Here is an 18,289-nt window from a genome sequence, read left to right on the forward strand (position 1 = left end):
TGCGCAAGCTTGGTAACCTTGGTTAGCGACACACAGCCGTACCCAGTGACAGATCCCAATGTGTTCTCATAAGACCCAAGACACCTCTCCCGTCCCGTCTGCTCGGCTCCTCACTCTGGCACATACAGTACAGAGCAATGGGCCCCATCTAAAATCCTTGATCCACTGGATGAAAGACAGCCAAACCTTCACATACCAGCACATTCCCCTCCCCCAAGCCACCTGTGTCCTGTGGCCCCATAACTATTTTCCTTCCTCTCCCTGACCTCCACAACAAAGACAAACATATTCATTTCAATGCACGTTGGTTTTTAAGCGTTTGTATATGTAGTCAAACGTGTTGATCCATGATACTGCATGTGATGCTGATAGTTAGAAGCTTTTTACAGTGGTGGGTAGGATGGAAATGCTAAGCATGAGACGGTCACAGATGTCTTTTTTCTTTCTCCAGCATGTAAACACAAATACAGACTTCAGATAGACTGTTTGTTTTGTTATTTTAGTTTTTTTGGCTATACGAAGTGGGAACAATCCAAGCCAGCAGCAGGCAAAAGAACACAATGACAATGACTAAAGACCATTTGAGAGTCTTGGATGAGCGAAAAAATCTGATATATTCAGCCTAGAGGGTCAACTCATCCCTCTCATCACTTCAAAAGTGATATATAGCCATTGGTCTGATTTTCCATTGAAGGAAAGATAAACCAGGACTTGCACTTGAACTCTGAAGATCTCTCAAGTGGTTGTAGAAATGAGATGTCGCCCTCTGGTGGATATAATTGTCTTCCTGTGAAGGCAGTGATGCTTAAGATTCCTTTAAGCCCTATTTAAAAAATGGTGAAAATAGAATATCTACAAGCTCACAACGCATCACAGTTGAGCTTGTAGAGATTACAGTAGGCTGACAGGAAATGGGGGGAGAGATGGGGGGGTGTCAGGCTGGATTACCAGCCTAGGTGCGCAGGTGGTTACGCCAACCGCCTGGGCCACTATAATTTATATTTTATTAAAATTTCTGGAAAAGTTTTGAAAAGTGTCTATATCTTAATACAGCATGCTTTGATATTGAAAAGAAGATAATAGGTAATTTTGAATACTTAAGCATTTTTTAAAAGCACCTACTGCAATACTTTAACTGGAAACAAATTTGACTGAGCACCTTTCATTTGTAGTAGTTGAGTAATGTTTCACCAGGAGTCTACACTTTGACTCAAGTACTGGGGTAGAGTAGGCCTACTTTGGTCCACCAGTGCTGTGAGTAGAGCCTCACTTTGAAGCATATAGTGATGTCCAGGAGTCTTCACTGACCTGCTTCAATGATACATGCCCAGCAGTACCCTAAGGTCAGCTGACCAGGGTCTATTGATCATTCCTCGTACCAGGTTGGGGGGGAATAGAGTTAAATGGTTAGTGAGCCCGCCTGGGAAGCCTGAGGTTCGAAGTGTCCCTGAGCAAGATACTTAACAACTTTACTTAACTTTAAAAAAAAAATAGATTTCTTTTTTTTTCTAAATTAAAATAATATATATATTTTTTAAAAGTCTATATACACACATATAAATTAAAACAATGATGTGTTTAACTTTGGGGAATAAAATATTTGTTGAAAAGGGTGAAAAAAAGGTGAAAAGTGTGGGAAAAATCGCGAAAAAAAAGTAAAAAAAAAGTAATAACTTCCAGCGCCACTGACTTTATTGAATTCCTAGGGTCCAGGTCATTGTCTCTGTGTGTTGTTTCCTTCAAAAGTTGTGCTCTTTTCTATTTTCTCCATTTTCTGGTTTGGGTTCAGGATATGTGTAATAAAGGGTGAAAATGGTCCCGACCCCCAGGTTGAGAACCACTGGAGGACCATAGAGTTGTAATCAATATATTATAACTCTACTATGGTTTATAATAGCACTGGACTAACCAATGACAGCGCGATCGTCCCTCCGGACTATGGGACCTTGATGACAACAGGGAGGAGGTTCCAACATCATCATGACTCACATCAGCCGAGCCTCTTCCAGAAGTTTCCCTGCATATGGTTGGTTGGCCAACTGGCCACTTAGTACTAGCATCTGTCCTAAACAGAACAACAACGATATCTACCTGTATACTCGGAATATCGACGCTGATCGTCTCGTCGTACCATATTACCAGTAGATCGTAACGTTAACAGCTTTATTTATGCATGTTATAGCGTGTAAAGTAAGTGCCAGTGGTAACCTCTGCTGGTGTAGCTTCATAGCATGCTAGTGTCAAGCTAACTTCAGCCAGACAGACTGACAGCTGCATTTCAACATCACGGGGGGGACGTGCTTTTATTTATAAACAAGCGACCGGAGTTGCGTCGACACCTAACGATGATCTGTATATGAAAACATAGAACTCAAGGTCGTTGTAAACAATGGGTAAGGATTATTACAAAGTGTTGGGGATAGCTAAAGGCGCGACTGAAGAGGAGATAAAGAAGGCGTACAGAAAGCAGGCCCTCCGTTATCATCCTGACAAGAACAAGTCTGCCGGAGCGGAGGATAAATTCAAAGAGATCGCCGAGGCCTACGATGTCCTCAGTGATGCCAAGAAGAAGGAGGTCTATGATCGATACGGAGAAGAAGGTAATAATTACTGGTTAAAATACTACTGTACTTTACGTACATGATGCGCGAGTGAGTGTTGTTTATGGTAACAGGATAGGTGGGCACTAGGCACATCTGGGCACCTCGATGTAACTATTGACTATATTGTCCAAAATGTAAAATAAATAAAAAAATATATATATTTGAAAAATGGTCTTACTCTTAAGTTAAGTAAACTACACAAGAAAATGCTTAAACATTAGACAATTAAGGTATAATATTTCTACAATTGCTACAAATACCTGTGTTTCCAGTCATGTTGGGGCATCAACAAGAAGTTGAAAGATAAAATTCAGTCTGATAATGATGTACCGTGCATGTTCACATCATGTATACTTTACCTTACTTATGACCATTTTCCATTATTATAACTTTTTTACATTTTGGACAAAATAGCCAATTTTACATCGAGGTGCCCAGATGTCTCAAGGTAGTGCCCACCTATCCTGTATCCTTGTGGTCATGGTGTAACTTAGTCGCTAACGTTATCTTATTATAGCCATTTAAAAGGGCTGTCTTTATCAGTTCATTGTGCTTCAACAATCACAAACTGCAGATCGTGACACAATAGCTTCAGCAAGAGAGAACATACTGGAAGCATCATGCTCTGCCTGCTGTGTTCACTTCAAACCCCTGTTGGACTCTGGTTGAGCAGGTTCAAAAGTTTATAAGCGTTCCATTTAACCATTAAGACCTCGGGCCGATTCTAAATCCTGTCTTCTAAATCCTGACAGTTTTGTGAAAAACCTGTTGCTGTATATTGTCGCTTTCGGGCAGAAATTACTGCTTCATACTTACTTACTTGATCATACTATAGTGTCACACAAAAGTATCAAAAGTAGCAGATCCGCAAGCTCGGATTTTGAATCCTGAAAAGCAACAGTTTTGGACATATGTGGCTTCCACCGACAGAGACGATATGTATTTATACAGCTCAAATCTAAAACGACACAGATGCTTTCCTGGATTTAATGGGTTAAAAGAAGGCATTTAATCAACGGGATGGCTTTTGCTACTAACTTGTATGTCTTCATGTATGATGATGACAATATAATGTATTTCAGGAAGTGTGCTCTGCTATTCATAGCAATGTCAATCCATACCTTTTATATTTATCAGCATATCACCTTGCATGACCATTTTGACTTTTTTGTGCATATGTCCCAAACCTCTGACACTGGCTTGTTGTGTTCTCCTTCCCATTAGGATTAAAGGGTTCTACCGGCGGCGGTGGTGGTGGCCCCGAAGGTCACAATGGTCAAAGCTACAACTACACCTTCCACGGAGACCCTCACGCCATGTTCGCCGAGTTCTTCGGCGGCCGTAGCCCGTTCGATCAATTCTTTGCACGAAACGGGGATCACAACATGGACATCGACGACCCCTTCGCGGCATTCGGCGGCATGCAGGGCATGCAGGGCATGCAGCAGGGCATGGGACCCATGGGGGGCTTTCAGAGGTCTTTCAAGTCCCAGCCCGGAGGCCCCCACAGGGGCCGCGAGAGAAAGAAGGACCCACCGGTCGTCCACGAGCTGAAGGTGAGCCTGGAGGAGGTCTTCTCCGGCTGCACCAAGAAAATGAAGATTTCCCGCAAGCGTCTGAATCCGGATGGCTGCACCGTGCGCAGCGAGGACAAGATCTTGACGGTGGACATCAAGCGCGGCTGGAAGGAGGGCACTAAGATCACCTTCCCCAGGGAGGGCGATGAGACGGCCAACAACATACCCGCAGATGTGGTGTTTGTGGTTAAAGACAAACCCCATCCAGTGTTCCGGCGAGAAGGCTCGGATATCATTTACCCCGCAAAAATATCTCTCAGAGATGTAAGTGAACGGCTGGCCCTGCTTTTAGATTATAGCGTTCTATTCAGACTATATAGTATGTTCATAACTGTGTCGCTGTAAAAAATGACCCATAAACCCTAGTGGGTAACCGGAATTCCCGTCCCTAAACACACTCGCCCGAGCGGTCCGGGAATTCGTTTTACTGAGGATAGGTTTAGGAATAAGGTTAGGTTTAGGCATAGTTTTACTGAGGTTACGTTTAGGAATAAAGTTAGGTTTAGGCATAGTTTACTGAGGTTACGTTTAGGAATACCTGGTGGCGACCGTTCCCAGGTCGTCAGATTTGACACGGGCGAGCGTGTTTTGGGGCGAGCGTTCTTGTATTTCCCTAGTTTCCCTAACGCTATGGAACTATACAGGACTTGCCGCTGCCGCTTTTTTTGCCGATTAAAGTATAGTGAGCGAGTCGCCGTGCCGAACGTTGCGAAGTCCATTTGAGCCGACTCAGCGCCATTCGAGTTATGTCCCGATAGGCACAGAATCGTAAATCATGTTTTGGAGTAAGCGTTTGCCCCAATTGCCACTCAAAGTGACTACTGGCTAATCACGGCGCGTCTTTTCCGGGACTTTCCCAACTCCTGTGCACTCAAATAGCTTGCTTCCCTAACCTGGGGTTGAACATGGCAGATCTACAAGCTCTGTGAGCTTGTACAGAGTTTGTAGATCTGCCATTTTTTTAGATTTGGTGTAGGGAAGAAAGAGGGCATAGTATAAACCCCTGGGGCACTCCAGTCAACAAAATATATAGTGTTTAAGTAGTTAAGTGAAGTCCATATTCCAGTATAATCTCCACATTAATGTCCACCTAGCAAAGAAAAAGACAACTACATACATATGATGCATGAAAAGAGCTGTGGTGGAAGAAGTACTCAGATATTTTACTCAAGTAAAAGTAGAAATACCACAATATAGGTATAATTATAAGTTGTATAATATAATTTATATCTACAAAGTAACTTTCAAATAATTGTAGTGGAGTAAAAAGTACAATATTTGCCTCTTGAGATGTACTGGAGTAGAAGTACAAGTATTGACAATGGGAAATACTGCAGTAAAGTAAAAGTACCTCAAAATCACAGTACAGTAATGTACTGAAGTACAGTACTTGAGTACATTAGTTACTTTCCTCCACTGCATTTGATGCGTGATAAGAGTTATCCAAACATCAACGGTTCAGCGTCATCCTAATGGTCTCTGCCTTTTTGTTGTCTTTTCCCCACCAGGCATTGTGTGGCTGCACAGTCAGCGCCCCCACATTGGACGGCAGAACGATCACGGTGCCCTCCAGGGACGTGATCAAACCTGGGATGAAGAAGCGCGTCGTGGGGGAAGGGCTGCCCTTATCCAAGTGTCCTGAGAAGAGGGGCGACATGGTCCTGGACTTTACAGTAAAATTCCCTGACAAGTTGGGCCAAAGCACTCGTGATGCTTTGAGAGAGATCCTTCCGCCATGAATTAAAAAAAAAACACCCAGGTTTAGAGAAAAAAGGAAAAACGTCTAACAAACACAGAGATAGTCAGCCCCACATTCCTAATGCCACTCTTGTTTGTCTTGCGTTGACTTGCCCTAAGCCGAGACAGACGTGTTCTAGTTGGATTTATATAGCGTTATTTGAAGTACTAAGTCGACATTCTTTACCAAATCTTATCAAGTCACTTTACTACAGTCTCATGAGACTCTGAAACTAGGGAAGTGGCAGTGAAGTTGTGCATGTGCATTGAACTTTGGTTCTGTCACAGTAATTACATGTATGTGTCAGATACAAGGGGAGCTTATGTACGGAAGCCTCTCGTAACCATCCATGTGATCTCTTGTAGTTTGGCTTCAAGAAAGGCTTGGTTTTAGCCTTTAAAATGACACTGGTGATGGTTGTCAAGTTGTAAGCGAAATCTGCAGAGCTTGAACATTTAATCTACGGCCAGTCCAACCTGGCCCTCACACTGTTTTGAAAGTGCTTCCAATGCAATGGTTGTAGAAACACAACAACTTTTAAACGATACCTCAGGTGCAGTGACACACGTCTGAATGTAGCGACACATATTATTATTATTCAGTATATGTTTTTGGTTACCAGTATTACTATGCAGTGAGAAGTATGTGACTCCAGTACTGGTCAGAAACCTAAGACATAGCGTGCTAAGAATTCAGACAATTGTTTTCCATCTTACAGGTATAACGAGTACTAGTTTTTCAGGTGCAGCTTGGAAACGCAACATTCTAAGTTGGGCCCTGCTCCTGGCTCAATGAAACCAATTGTGCACATCTACTGCCCAAAGGCTGACGCCCAGAAACGCCCCAAATTTTAAGAATTTAAAAAAGAAAACGGTACAGCATTTCTGTTGTAATGTGATAGTGAGCAGAGAGATAGGAAAGATGCGAGCGAGAGGGATTGACATGCAGCAAAGTGGTCGGATTTGAACCTGGGTCAGCATTGGAATTGAGTTTAGCCTATGGTTTGCGCTCTCACCAGGTGAGCCACCAGGGAACCCATCTATACATAGTTTATTTTATTTTATTTTGAGGAAAACAGTACTCATTATACCTCTAAGTGAGAGGGAGGAATTTTAAACGTGGTACATCTTTCAAAACATGTTAATATTTTTTATTATTTCACAATAGCTGGCATGGTTTATGTAGGAATACACAGCAGACAACCTGATTTGCTTACAGTATGTCAAATGGTGGGAAACTAATTTTGTGCCAAATAACATTGTCTAATTATAACACACAAGTGTGTGTGTGTGTGTGTGTGTGGGGCTGTGTGTGTGCGTGCGTGCATCTAAAAGTATGTATATAAGTGCATGGGTGTTGACCTCTTTTGCAAATTATAAACATATGTTAGTTCATGCTCCTTTACTTGAAGTTGCATAGTTACCATATGTAACTTTTTCATTTAGGACCGAATATGGATAGGAAATCTAAGGCACAGAGGGGAACAGAGTCAACAGACTCAACACAGGTCTCAAGCTAGAATCGAACCAGGGACATTAAAAGGATCCTTGGCTAATAAGCCTTAATACATCATAATTGCCCTATATAACTAATGATAAAACAGTTACATTTTAGTTATAGAGGCAGGGCAATTATTATATATTAAGGCTATAAGGCTTATTAGCCAGGGATCCTTTAAAGATTATTTAGTCTATGCATTAGTATCTGGTTAGCTACTGTCATGCCCCGACTTTTCATTTGCACTTGCAAATCCAGTGCAATTTTTAGATCACACTTTTTTTTCCTTTTGTTTTTATGTTGTATAAGACTCTGGTTCCAAGCAAAGCTTTAACCAGTAATTTTTAAAGCTGTGAAATTAGCAAAGTTCTTTGTTTATTCTTTCCCAAACCTTTACCTTACTTTTACCGTAGATTAGTTTTGTCTCTAGCTATTTGGATATGGGTAGAGAGTTTCAGCGCTTGAGCCCAGGTAAACCGTCGAGTTCAATGTTAGATTCTGTCTGGCTGCACACACCTTTCTGTTCGGATTAATAAATCAACTGTTTTCCGCTGTTGTCTCTGCTACCAGGCACAGTCACAATTAGGGATGGGATGATATGAAAATTACATATCGCGATTACTGTGGCAAAAATAATTTGTAATTAACGATATCACGATAATCAAAATATGCTTAAAACTTAAAATGGCACCACTTGAACCCCCCCGATCTACAAGCTCACAAGGTTGTGAGCTTGTAGATCTGCTATTTTTGCCTAATCTATTTGTGTAGAGTGAAATAAGAGCATTCCAAATGTGCTCTTTACAGGTCCGTTTGATCAAGTATAGAGGGTTTAAGTGGTGCTGAATTTGCATCCTAGTTTCATCCTAGTGTATGACGGAAATGAAAATCTCTGCGATACGATTATTGTGAGCGTTTTTTTAATCACGATAAAAGATGACGATTATCGTCCCATCCCTAGCAATATCTGGTGTCGACCATGTTTGAAGTACTTCAGTATACATATCTTGTCTGAATGTCAGATGGGCGGGGGGGGGGGTAAAAAGAGAACCCTGACAGTCACTATTTGGCCTCACCATTTCACTCCTAATGGAGTCTTAGGTTTTATAACTGACCTGAACATGGTTTACCCATGAATGTAGAGATGTGTAATCTCTGTGATGTTTACTTTTTTGTTTTGAAAAGGACGTTTGCTTTTTTTGCAAATGTTTCCCTTTTTATGTTAAGGTGTAAGCATTATTTCGTTTTTTTGCCTATTGTTTGTGTTTTGAAATGTTTTATGCTTAAAAGGTGGTATCCGATATATTTTTGCTTCAAACCTTCATAGCTTTCATTATTCAATTACAGATTTTTGAATAAATGTTTCCTAAGTTGTGACAAATAACGCCCAAGAAATAAAAAAGACAGACAAATATGTAATAAACTGAGTTAATAGACACTACCATTGACTTTGTATGTACCCCATTATTGTTTTTTTGTTGTGTTTTTTATAACACATGACAAAAAGGAAATCCTTCTAGCAGTGACCTGTGTCCTGTGAAGACAACTTTGTTTTCTCACCTTTTTAACCCACTTAAGACCTGAGGCCGATCCTACAAATGCCTTCTAAATCAGCAGTTCTCACACTTTCAAGATCTTTTCAAAATTGTTCAAACATAGCAGATGTACAAGCTGAGTGGCCATTAAAAAACAGTTTAGCCGTCAAACCGGTTCTGGCCCGGTCAACGCTAGAATCCACCAAACGCCACTGGCTTGTAGATCTGCTATTTTTGAATAGACACAGCTCAAATCTAAAATGACACAGATGCTTTCCCGGTTTTACTGGGTAAGAGGCCATACATTACTTTGGTGTTTTTGGACAAAATAATGTTCACATGCAACCAAGGGTTGCTAATGAGTGCACATTAGAATCCTTAATTCTATCCACACATTTTGTTTTCATTCTATTTTAACTAGGCTACAGTAAAACTGTTCTTAAGGCTTCTCTGGGCATTGCACTGAGTAACAAAATAATACATTTTGACAGAGGACCATTGCCTGTACGCTAGGAGGAGGTGTGCACCTTTTTAAAGAATGTACCATCAAACCAAACGGTTGAATCCAAATCCCATAGCCCGAGGGACGGTCTGAGGAGCACTGTGATTGGCTAGTTGGAAGGTTGCCCGGCATCAGCTGGCGGTTCGTAGTAGCCTATGCGAATCTAGATCACTGGTTCTCAATTTGGGGTTCGGGGACCGCCAGGGGTTCCAGGGGGCCCCTAGCAATAGTAGTTGATGTAGCGTCACAACCATTTTAACCATATTATCTAATACGATGGCTATTCAAAAATAGAAGATCTACAAGTCAGTGGAACTATCATTTCTTTAAACAAACATGTGTTAACGTAGCTTCACAGAACAGGCAGATTATACATTTGGACAATGTTTTATGAATTCATTTTATATTATCTTTCTTGCTCTTGCATCAGAACGTTCACTACTTCACTTTATGTCAATCGTGACAGCTGCCTAGCAACAACTAGCCAATCACAGAGCGAGCGCACTCTCGGGCAATGGGATCCAGGCTGTAATGTGTTCCACCCAGCCAGACTGACAGCAGCTGAAGCAGAGAACATACCGATAGATTCCTACCTCTCTCCTCCTTTTTTACAACTTCGCATAGAAACAACTAGGCGACTTATGCACTTAAAAGTGTTATAGCAAGATTACAAATGTACCAACAATAACTGCTGTTTTCCCTAAACGCGTTTAATTGGTTCTCTATTCAGAAGTCACGTTTATAGGTCTACCAACTAGCTAGCTGCTTGGCTAACTCCTCCTGTCCTGGTAAGAATGAATCATTGGCCTCCACTTCACAATTAGCTCAACTATTCATAATATTAGTTAACTAATATGAGCAATGTGAGCTTTTGTAGCCCACGTTATTTTAGTTTTTTTTTCCCTGAATAGCAACGTTAATGAAATCAAGTCGGATGGACTGTCAATAATCTTAACTTGAAGCTAACGCCATAGCAACTAGATGGCTTGTAATTCAAAGTAGTAAGTATTGTAATGTGTGTTGCTAACTTTGAAACATGCTGGTTGTTTGTGAAGAACTAATGTTGACGCAATATGGCTAACCTGACTTTACTAGGTGTCGATTCACTATGATTTATATTAATGTAAACAATGTCTTTTAATAGGATGATGACGTTAGCACACATTTCCTCTGTCTTGATTTAGGCTGTAGGGAAGCTTCAAGCGATTATATCTATCAAGATCATAGCTGTCAGCTGTGTGAAAGTAATGAATTATCTCCCTTCTATATCTCCCTACTATAATTGTGCTTCCTTTGCTTGATGTTCTGTGTAAATAAGGCACATTGAATTGCCTTGTTGAAATGTGCTATACAAATAAAATTGCCTTGCCTTGCCTTCTACCTTTCACAGCAGGAGACACCCACCCATGTCAGGCTGGAAGGCTCCTCAGATCTAGCTATGTAAGTGTTGCACACACTTGGATTCAGAATTGCCCGTTTTGTTCGACAAACCTTTAAATCTGGACCGAAAGACTGCGGCATCATCTTATCTGCACAGTGCCAGATTTGGCTGGGAAAACGACAAACCTCTGGCCCAACAAACACCACAGTGCACCTCCTCCTCTCCCCCCTGTCTCCCCTAGTCTCTAAAACTGTAGGTTTACTATGCCTCTGGGTCTGGGCAGAAGGAAGAAGGCATCCCCGTTGGTGGAGAACGAGGAAGCGGAGCCGATCCGTGCGGGTCTCAGTGTCGCGGACGGTCTGGACGGAGGCGTGGTCGGCCTGGGAGACGGTGCCACGCCCGAGGGCCTGCCGCCTCCACACAGCAGCCTGCGACCTCGCCTCATCTTCCACACCCAGCTGGCTCACGGCAGCCCCACGGGCCGCATCGAGGGCTTCAGCAATGTGCGGGAACTCTACGCCAAAATCGGGGAGGCCTTTGGGATCCCTCCTTCAGAGGTGAGTGTGTGGAGTGTGGTCGTATGGTATTCCATGTTTCATATGATCTATATCAATACAAGAACACTCGCCCCAAAACAGGGTTAGGGCAACCTCGGAACGGTTGCCACCAGGTATTCCTAAACGTAACCTCAGTAAAACTATGCCTAAACCTAACCTTATTCCCAAACGTAACCTCAGTAAAACTATTCCAAAACCTAACCTTATTCCTAAACTTAACCTCAGTAAAACGATGCCTTATTACCCTAAACGTATTCCTAACCTTAACCTCAGTACAACGAATACCAGAGTACAAGACCTTGAGGGCGAGCGGTCCATGAAAAAAATGGGGCGAGTGTTCCGGTTACCATTCTGTATGTTTGCTTCAGTTGATGTGTTAGGTTTTTTTTTTATAGGCAGCTCCTAACAACGCTTTGATTTCTCTGTGTTCTTCCATTTTCAAGGTTATGTTCTGCACATTGAACACCCACAAGGTGGACATGGAGAAACTGCTGGGAGGTCAAATTGGGCTGGAGGACTTTATTTTTGCCCACATAAAAGGCCAGAAGAAGGAAATCGAGGTTTTTAAAGGGGAAGACGCTCTAGGGTTGACCATCACTGATAACGGAGCTGGCTATGCATTCATTAAGGTGAGCATTATTCAACAGTGCACATTGTTTGTTGCTGGCTCGTGTATCGTGGAAGGAAAGCCATTACCTGTGGCAACAGCAGCCAGTGACAGTGAACAGAACCTTATGTGCTATGATTATTTAAAGATGGCACTAAGTGATGTGTTGGTTTATTTTGGCATTTTCAACCGGGCGTCCCCGTTTCGCGTATGTCAATATAGGCTATATATTCCCCCAAATTCCAAAATAACTAAAACTCACAACACATCGCATCGTCTATTTTCACAACTTTTCACATTTTCACAAGGGCCTACGTGGTTAAAGTTGTTCACACTTAAAAATGAAATTCTTGTCTTTATCTACTCACCCTCATGCCAGTGGAAACATGGATCAAGTTGTCCACAAAACAATCACAGAGTTTGTTTGAAGTTTTGTCCTTCAGTCCACTTCCCAAGAGACCACTTTTCATTTTTTTAAAATATATTTTTGGGGCTTTTCTGCCTATCAATAGTACATAGTGTAGAGAGACAGGGAGAGAGAGACGCTGAGTGACACGCAGCAACGGTCGCCGGGATCGGGATTCAAACCCGCGACGCGCTGTCAGGCTGCAGTTGCCCCAAGAGCGTGAAAATTCACTGATCAAATGTTGAAATATAGGTTGATTCCACTGACAATTGTTTGCCATTTTTGGAAGGAAAGGTCACTGTTGACTTCAGTTGTATTGGAACTTGGAGAAAGCTGCTACTAAACAAAGTTGTTTTGTGAACAAAGACACCCTATAAGTGTTACCACTGCCATGGGGGTGGGCAGATAAGGATGACATAAACATTTTTGAGTGAACTACTCCCTAACCACTTAAACCTTATATATCGTACTATATATACAGTATATCTCCTTTTTTCCCTCTACACCAAATGTTCTTTGTCGAATGTTGACCTGTTTTCAACGTACTACATGCCCAGAATAGAGGCGATAGAGTTCAAGTGGTTAAGCAAGGGATAATTGACAGCGAGCAAGGTCATTGTTGAGAAATAAACCCTGACAGAGTGATTAAACCCGACGTGAAGCCGCACTTATTACACGGCTACTTAAAGGGATATTTCACTTTCAAAAAAATGTTGGGTCATTTTATCGTCTACTCAGGCTTTTGTGAGCCCCCCAGACAGTTTTTAAGTTGCTTGATTCAGTATTTAGATATTTGATAATATTAATTTTATCAGACACGCCCCCTTCCTATACAAACCCATTATAACTTCAAACTCAATTTTTAACATGTTAGATTCATCAAAAACACCTGTCCTTGGTTCTGGTGACTCATCCTGCCCTCCTAATACGTGAGGGGTCGTCTTTTTTCATTTATTTAATTTAATTGTTTTATTTTATTAAACTTTTTTCATTTTCCAAAAACAATATTAAAAATTAAGTAATTGAAAAAACACTCCTCATGTATTAGAAGGACAATATCAGTCACCAGAACCAAGGACTGGTGTTTCTGATGAATCTAACATGGTTAAAATGGAGTTTGAAGTTACAATGGGTTTGTATAGGAAGGGGGTGTGTCTGATAAAATGAATATCAAATATCTAAATACTGAATCAAGCAACATAAAAACTGTCCGGGGTGCTCCCAAAAGCCTGAGTAGATGATAAAAATGACCCAAATTAGTTTTGAAAGTGAAATATCCCTTTAATAAATTTACCCAAAAGTAACAACAAAACGAAGTATTTCATTGCTTACGGTACTGAAAGTATTACATTAATTTATGCCAGGTGCTGCCGTCCGTCCAGTGCAACTCGGTCGACTCGGAAAACAACAGATCAAAAATGGAATCCATTTTTGGTTACTGCAATGTCTATTTCTCGCTTCAAATGTTTTCAAAAATATTCTTGAGTTGAGACCAATGTAAAGCTGTAAATGACATCGTGCGTTTGTTTACATGGCTGCCATGTTGGATACAGCACAAAATCGAGCAGCGCAGCAGGTGCTCTGAGCCTTTGATTATTAGACAGCGGTCTGTTATTGAGCTCAGCGGTCATTACCCAGAAATAACACACCGCTGAATTCAGTGATCGACCAATCAGAATCAAGCATTCAACCAAGCCGTGTAATAATCAATAATACATGAGAGGCGGCTGTTGTATAATGTATATCGTGATTTTTATCATGGCCATAGATGATTTTAACACAAAGCGGGAGTGTTTGTGCACCCGTAACCATGGTATTATATCTCTGCTGTAGGGCAGAAAACTGAATGAATGTTGCTAACCAAATCCTCATAGTGTAGCTGAGTGTGATTGTGATTATACAGCTGAGAACCGTATTGTATTCCAATGGGGAGTTCCAATTCAACTGTAAGTTCACATAATGGAGCTCTCCTGTTTTAGAGAATCCGAGAGGGCAGTATCATCCACCAGATCCAGGTCATCAATGTGGGGGATATGATCGAGTCCATCAATGGCCATGGCCTGATAGGCTGTCGACACTACGAGGTGGCCAAAATGCTGAAGGAACTGCCCAAGGGGAAGGACTTTACCATCAAACTGGTGGAGCCTCTCAAGGCGTTCGGTAAGCAAGCGCAAGGGGGAATCTCTCTGAGTCGTCTTAATCACTTTAGCACTATTTTATACCTCGGATCATGGAAAATAGACATCCTAGATTCTACAGTACAAGCTCACAACGCATCGCAGATATGCTATTTTTGAAGAATGTTCAAGAATTTAGAAAAATCTGAGAATGCCAGGGTGAAAGTGGTTATTAGATTCACGCTTCTATCCCTTCAAAAAAAAGAAAAAAGCTATAAAATCACTGACCAGTATATTTGTCAACAAATGTCAACATTAATTACATTTCAAAAAATGTATGAGGCCTGGAACGTGACAGTGCTGTAGGCCAGGGGTCTTCAATTATTTTCAGGCCAAGGACCCCCTAGCTGAGAGAGGGAGAAATGAAGCAGGGACCCCCCACTACATTTGTATAGATTAAACTTTTTCATAGATTTGGTAGATAGTTTCATAGACTTGTTCGACACCCCTAACATCTGTGTTGTATACATTTGTTTTTTGTTTGTTAAAACAGATTTTCTGTTAATATGTCAGATGGTGTATTTTCAGACATTTAACCACTCAATAATTACCTTTGGCTCTGTACTTGGTCTGCTCTTTTTTTCTCCCTCTACACAAAACCTCTGTGCCAAAAATAGCCGATCTGTGAGCTTGTAGATAGTCCATTTTTGGCTAATGTTCCCTCAGAATAGGGATGCAAGGGTTCAATGGTTAATAAAAGGGGGGAAAAAAACACACACAAAGATTTGGCGTCCCCCCCTGTAGTAACTCTGAGGACCCTCTAGGGGTTCCGGACCCCCTGTTGAAGACCCCTGCTGTAGGGTCTTCTGAGCTGACGCATCTGTGTTTTTTTTTAGACATGATCGGCCAGAGGTCTGGAGGCTCCAGGGCGGGATCAGGCGTTCAGCTAGGGACAGGCAGGGGAACGCTGCGCCTCCGCTCCAAGGGTCCCGCCACTGTGGAGGAGTTGGTGAGTGTGTGCCGACGCTTATTATTCTGTTGTGAAGTGATGATCGGCCAATATATGCTGTTTTACTTTATATTGTGAGTTTTTTCTGAGTTTTTTTCTTTCTTTTCCTTTTCTCTAGCCCTCTGCATTCGAGGAGAAAGCCATTGAAAAAGTGGACGACCTCCTGGAGAGCTATATGGGCATCAGAGACAGTGAGCTTGGTAAGTCTGTGTATGTGTGTGTGAGACACTGTAGATCTGTAGACTGTAGATCACTGTTTCCCAAACAGTGGGTCGGGACCCAGGGTCGCAAGTAAATATTTCCTTTTTCCCGTTTCGTACATTTAAAACATTTATGTATATTATTACAAAAGATTGACAAAAAATTTAACAAAAAAATTACAACTTTTCACCAATTAAAAACTATTCCAACATTCTTCAGAAGTAAGTAGTAAGAAATCTAATTTCTATAAATACATTTTCTTTTTATGTTTAAAGCAGTAGCTCGCCCAAAAAAGTACTTATTTTCTATCAATTACATACCCCATGAAGCCTTGAATTCATGGAGATGTTTTTGTTTTTGTCGCATTCCTGACCAATAATTTGACCACCGGAGTCTCCGGTTGGATGCAGGTCATCAAATTATTGGCTCAGGAATGCGACAAAAACAAAACAATCTCCATGAATTCAAGGCTACATGGGGTGTGTAATTGATAGAAAATAAGTACTTTTTTGGGTGAACTACTTACTCCTTTAAGAAGTAGTGAAAACAGCAGATCTACAAGCTCACTTGTGAGCTTGTAGATCTGCTATTTTCACTAGTTTGGGTCCCGGTCAAACGTCTAATTTCTCTTTTGGGTCTTGAGCTAAATAGTTTGGGAACTGCTGTAGATCACTAGAAAGAAAATTATGACTCTTAACAAACAAGCACAATTTCATTATGCTTTGGCTTCATGTTCTTTGGCCTGTTTCCCTGTCTTGTCTCTCTGCCAGCGGCCACCATGGTTGAGCTCGGGAAGGACAAAAAGAACCCTGATGAATTTGCAGAGGCTCTAGATGAGACCCTGGGAGACTTTGCCTTCCCGGATGAATTTGTCTTTGATGTGTGGGGTGCCATTGGCGACGCCAAGGTCGGGCGAGTGTAACCACAGAAACGAGACAAGGGACGTGGAACTCTGTGTGTGAGTGTGTGTGTGCGTCCATGCACACTCACAACAAACAGCACTACTACTAAGAATCACTACACTACACTACCGCCATGAGTTGCTTTTGTCCCAGTGCACTCCTACCAGTTTTTTTTTTAATAGATCGTACTATTTTTGAGACTCTTCTTTGAGACAGGGGATATAGCCTTTTTTTTAATGGGAGAAGCTGACTGCGACCACCAGAAGGAACATTCATCCTGTAAGACAGACAGTTCAGTGCAAAAGACTTAAGGTATGTTCAGGCATTAAGTGCTATTACATGTCTTCAGGGTTTTTTCCAGGAATTCCTCTTGACCACGTCACGTGGACCTGCATGTTTTATGTTCTAGTTGTCCGCCGTGGAACAAATAGAGCACAAGTCTCAAATGTGAGTGAACTGAAGGGACCATGGCTTGCACACAAAGCAAATCTTTGATATTTAGTATTAGGAAAAAAATGAAAAGGTTTTCCACATTGCACTGTTGCACTGCGCTGTAAAAAGAAACACTGTACTTAATCTAGACCAGTGGTTCTCAACCTGTGGGTTGGGACCCCCAGGGGGGTCCCCACATGATTTTGAGGGGGTTCCCAGATGACAATGAAGTGATAATTTAAGGACTTATAAGACCTTTTTAATACCTAAAAAAGAAAAGTAAAAAGACCATTACTGCATCAAAAGTAATCAACAAACTATACTTTAAGAACTGGTCAAAACAATGGCCAAATGGTCAAATAATTTAAGAAAGAGGCAAACATTTTGAAAATAGCTGATCTACAAGCTTGTGAGCTTGTAGATCTGCTATTTTCACAATATTTATCTGTGGAACCCGAGTCAAACTAAATTCAATGCCTCAATTCCCACAAGTGCTTGTCAGGGTGGGGGTCCCCAGGACAAATAGGATTATTTTGGGGGTCACGGCCTGAAAAGGTTGAGAACCACTGACCTGGACGGCAAAGCACAGCTACTGCACATTACAAGAGGTCGGCATGGACTGTGCTGTGCAGAGGTGTGGATACAGTGTGTCCGCTTTCCACAGTTACAGTGTCGTCCTGGACCACTCCGTGTTACAGTTATGGATCAAGAGTCTTATAAAAGCATGTGCTATTATGTTTTTGTCATCATAATGAGGTCTGTTGGTTTTTACTTTTAGGTCAATGAGCTGTTTTGGTGTGAAAGATCATAGTAAGTTGTATAGGTCAGCATCTGCAAAATCAATGGTGATTATTACACTATTAACACTCCATGCTGCAATGAAGCTAAATCATAGACAGCAGCATGAGCATATTATTATTCAGTCTTTAGTTTTTACAGAAATGATCAAGTCAGTATTAAGAAAATCAGTGTTACTGTATATTTCCTTTATTGAAAGGGTATCCCATGGTTTTATGTGAACAACATGTAGAATGATGCCGATTGTGGTTTTGTGCGGAACTGTTTTTAGTGTTTTTGCAATATTTTTTTATATGAAATGATGTAATGTTTAGTTTGTTTTTATAAAACCAGAGGAGGGTTGTATAACGGCAGGGGAGTGTCACGTGTTTGAATATGTTTTGTTTTGCGGAGGGCAGGAGACAAGATCATCATGAGATGGAACCAA

At 41.4% G+C, this 18,289-nt stretch overlaps 2 protein-coding genes across 3 annotated transcripts; both read left to right on the forward strand.

Annotated features, from left to right (window-relative positions):
- Positions 1 to 2,022: 2,022 nt before the first annotated feature.
- dnajb1a (DnaJ heat shock protein family (Hsp40) member B1a) lies at positions 2,023 to 8,856 on the forward strand. Its single transcript, XM_080446045.1, has 3 exons — positions 2,023 to 2,600; positions 3,828 to 4,444; positions 5,689 to 8,856. Exons 1-3 carry the CDS (start codon positions 2,390 to 2,392, stop codon positions 5,917 to 5,919), a joined length of 1,059 nt encoding a protein of 352 aa, XP_080302171.1. The 5' UTR covers positions 2,023 to 2,389; the 3' UTR covers positions 5,920 to 8,856.
- Positions 8,857 to 10,013: 1,157 nt separating this feature from the next.
- On the forward strand, positions 10,014 to 18,215 carry gipc1 (GIPC PDZ domain containing family, member 1). 2 transcript variants are annotated; one of them, XM_080447981.1, is made up of 7 exons: positions 10,014 to 10,240; positions 10,843 to 11,390; positions 11,834 to 12,019; positions 14,383 to 14,563; positions 15,417 to 15,529; positions 15,648 to 15,729; positions 16,501 to 18,215. In XM_080447981.1, the coding sequence occupies exons 2-7, from the start codon at positions 11,097 to 11,099 to the stop codon at positions 16,650 to 16,652; spliced, it is 1,008 nt and encodes a 335-aa protein (XP_080304107.1). In that variant the 5' UTR covers positions 10,014 to 10,240; positions 10,843 to 11,096; the 3' UTR covers positions 16,653 to 18,215. The 2 variants fall into 2 exon arrangements, with proteins under 2 accessions (XP_080304107.1, XP_080304106.1); XM_080447980.1 differs by having other exon boundaries at positions 10,846 to 11,390.
- The last annotated feature ends 74 nt before the right edge of the window (positions 18,216 to 18,289 follow it).

The sequence above is a fragment of the Gymnoscopelus braueri genome, assembly GCF_963280865.1.
Source record: "Gymnoscopelus braueri genome assembly, chromosome: 13".
Taxonomy (NCBI): Eukaryota; Metazoa; Chordata; class Actinopteri; order Myctophiformes; family Myctophidae; genus Gymnoscopelus; species Gymnoscopelus braueri.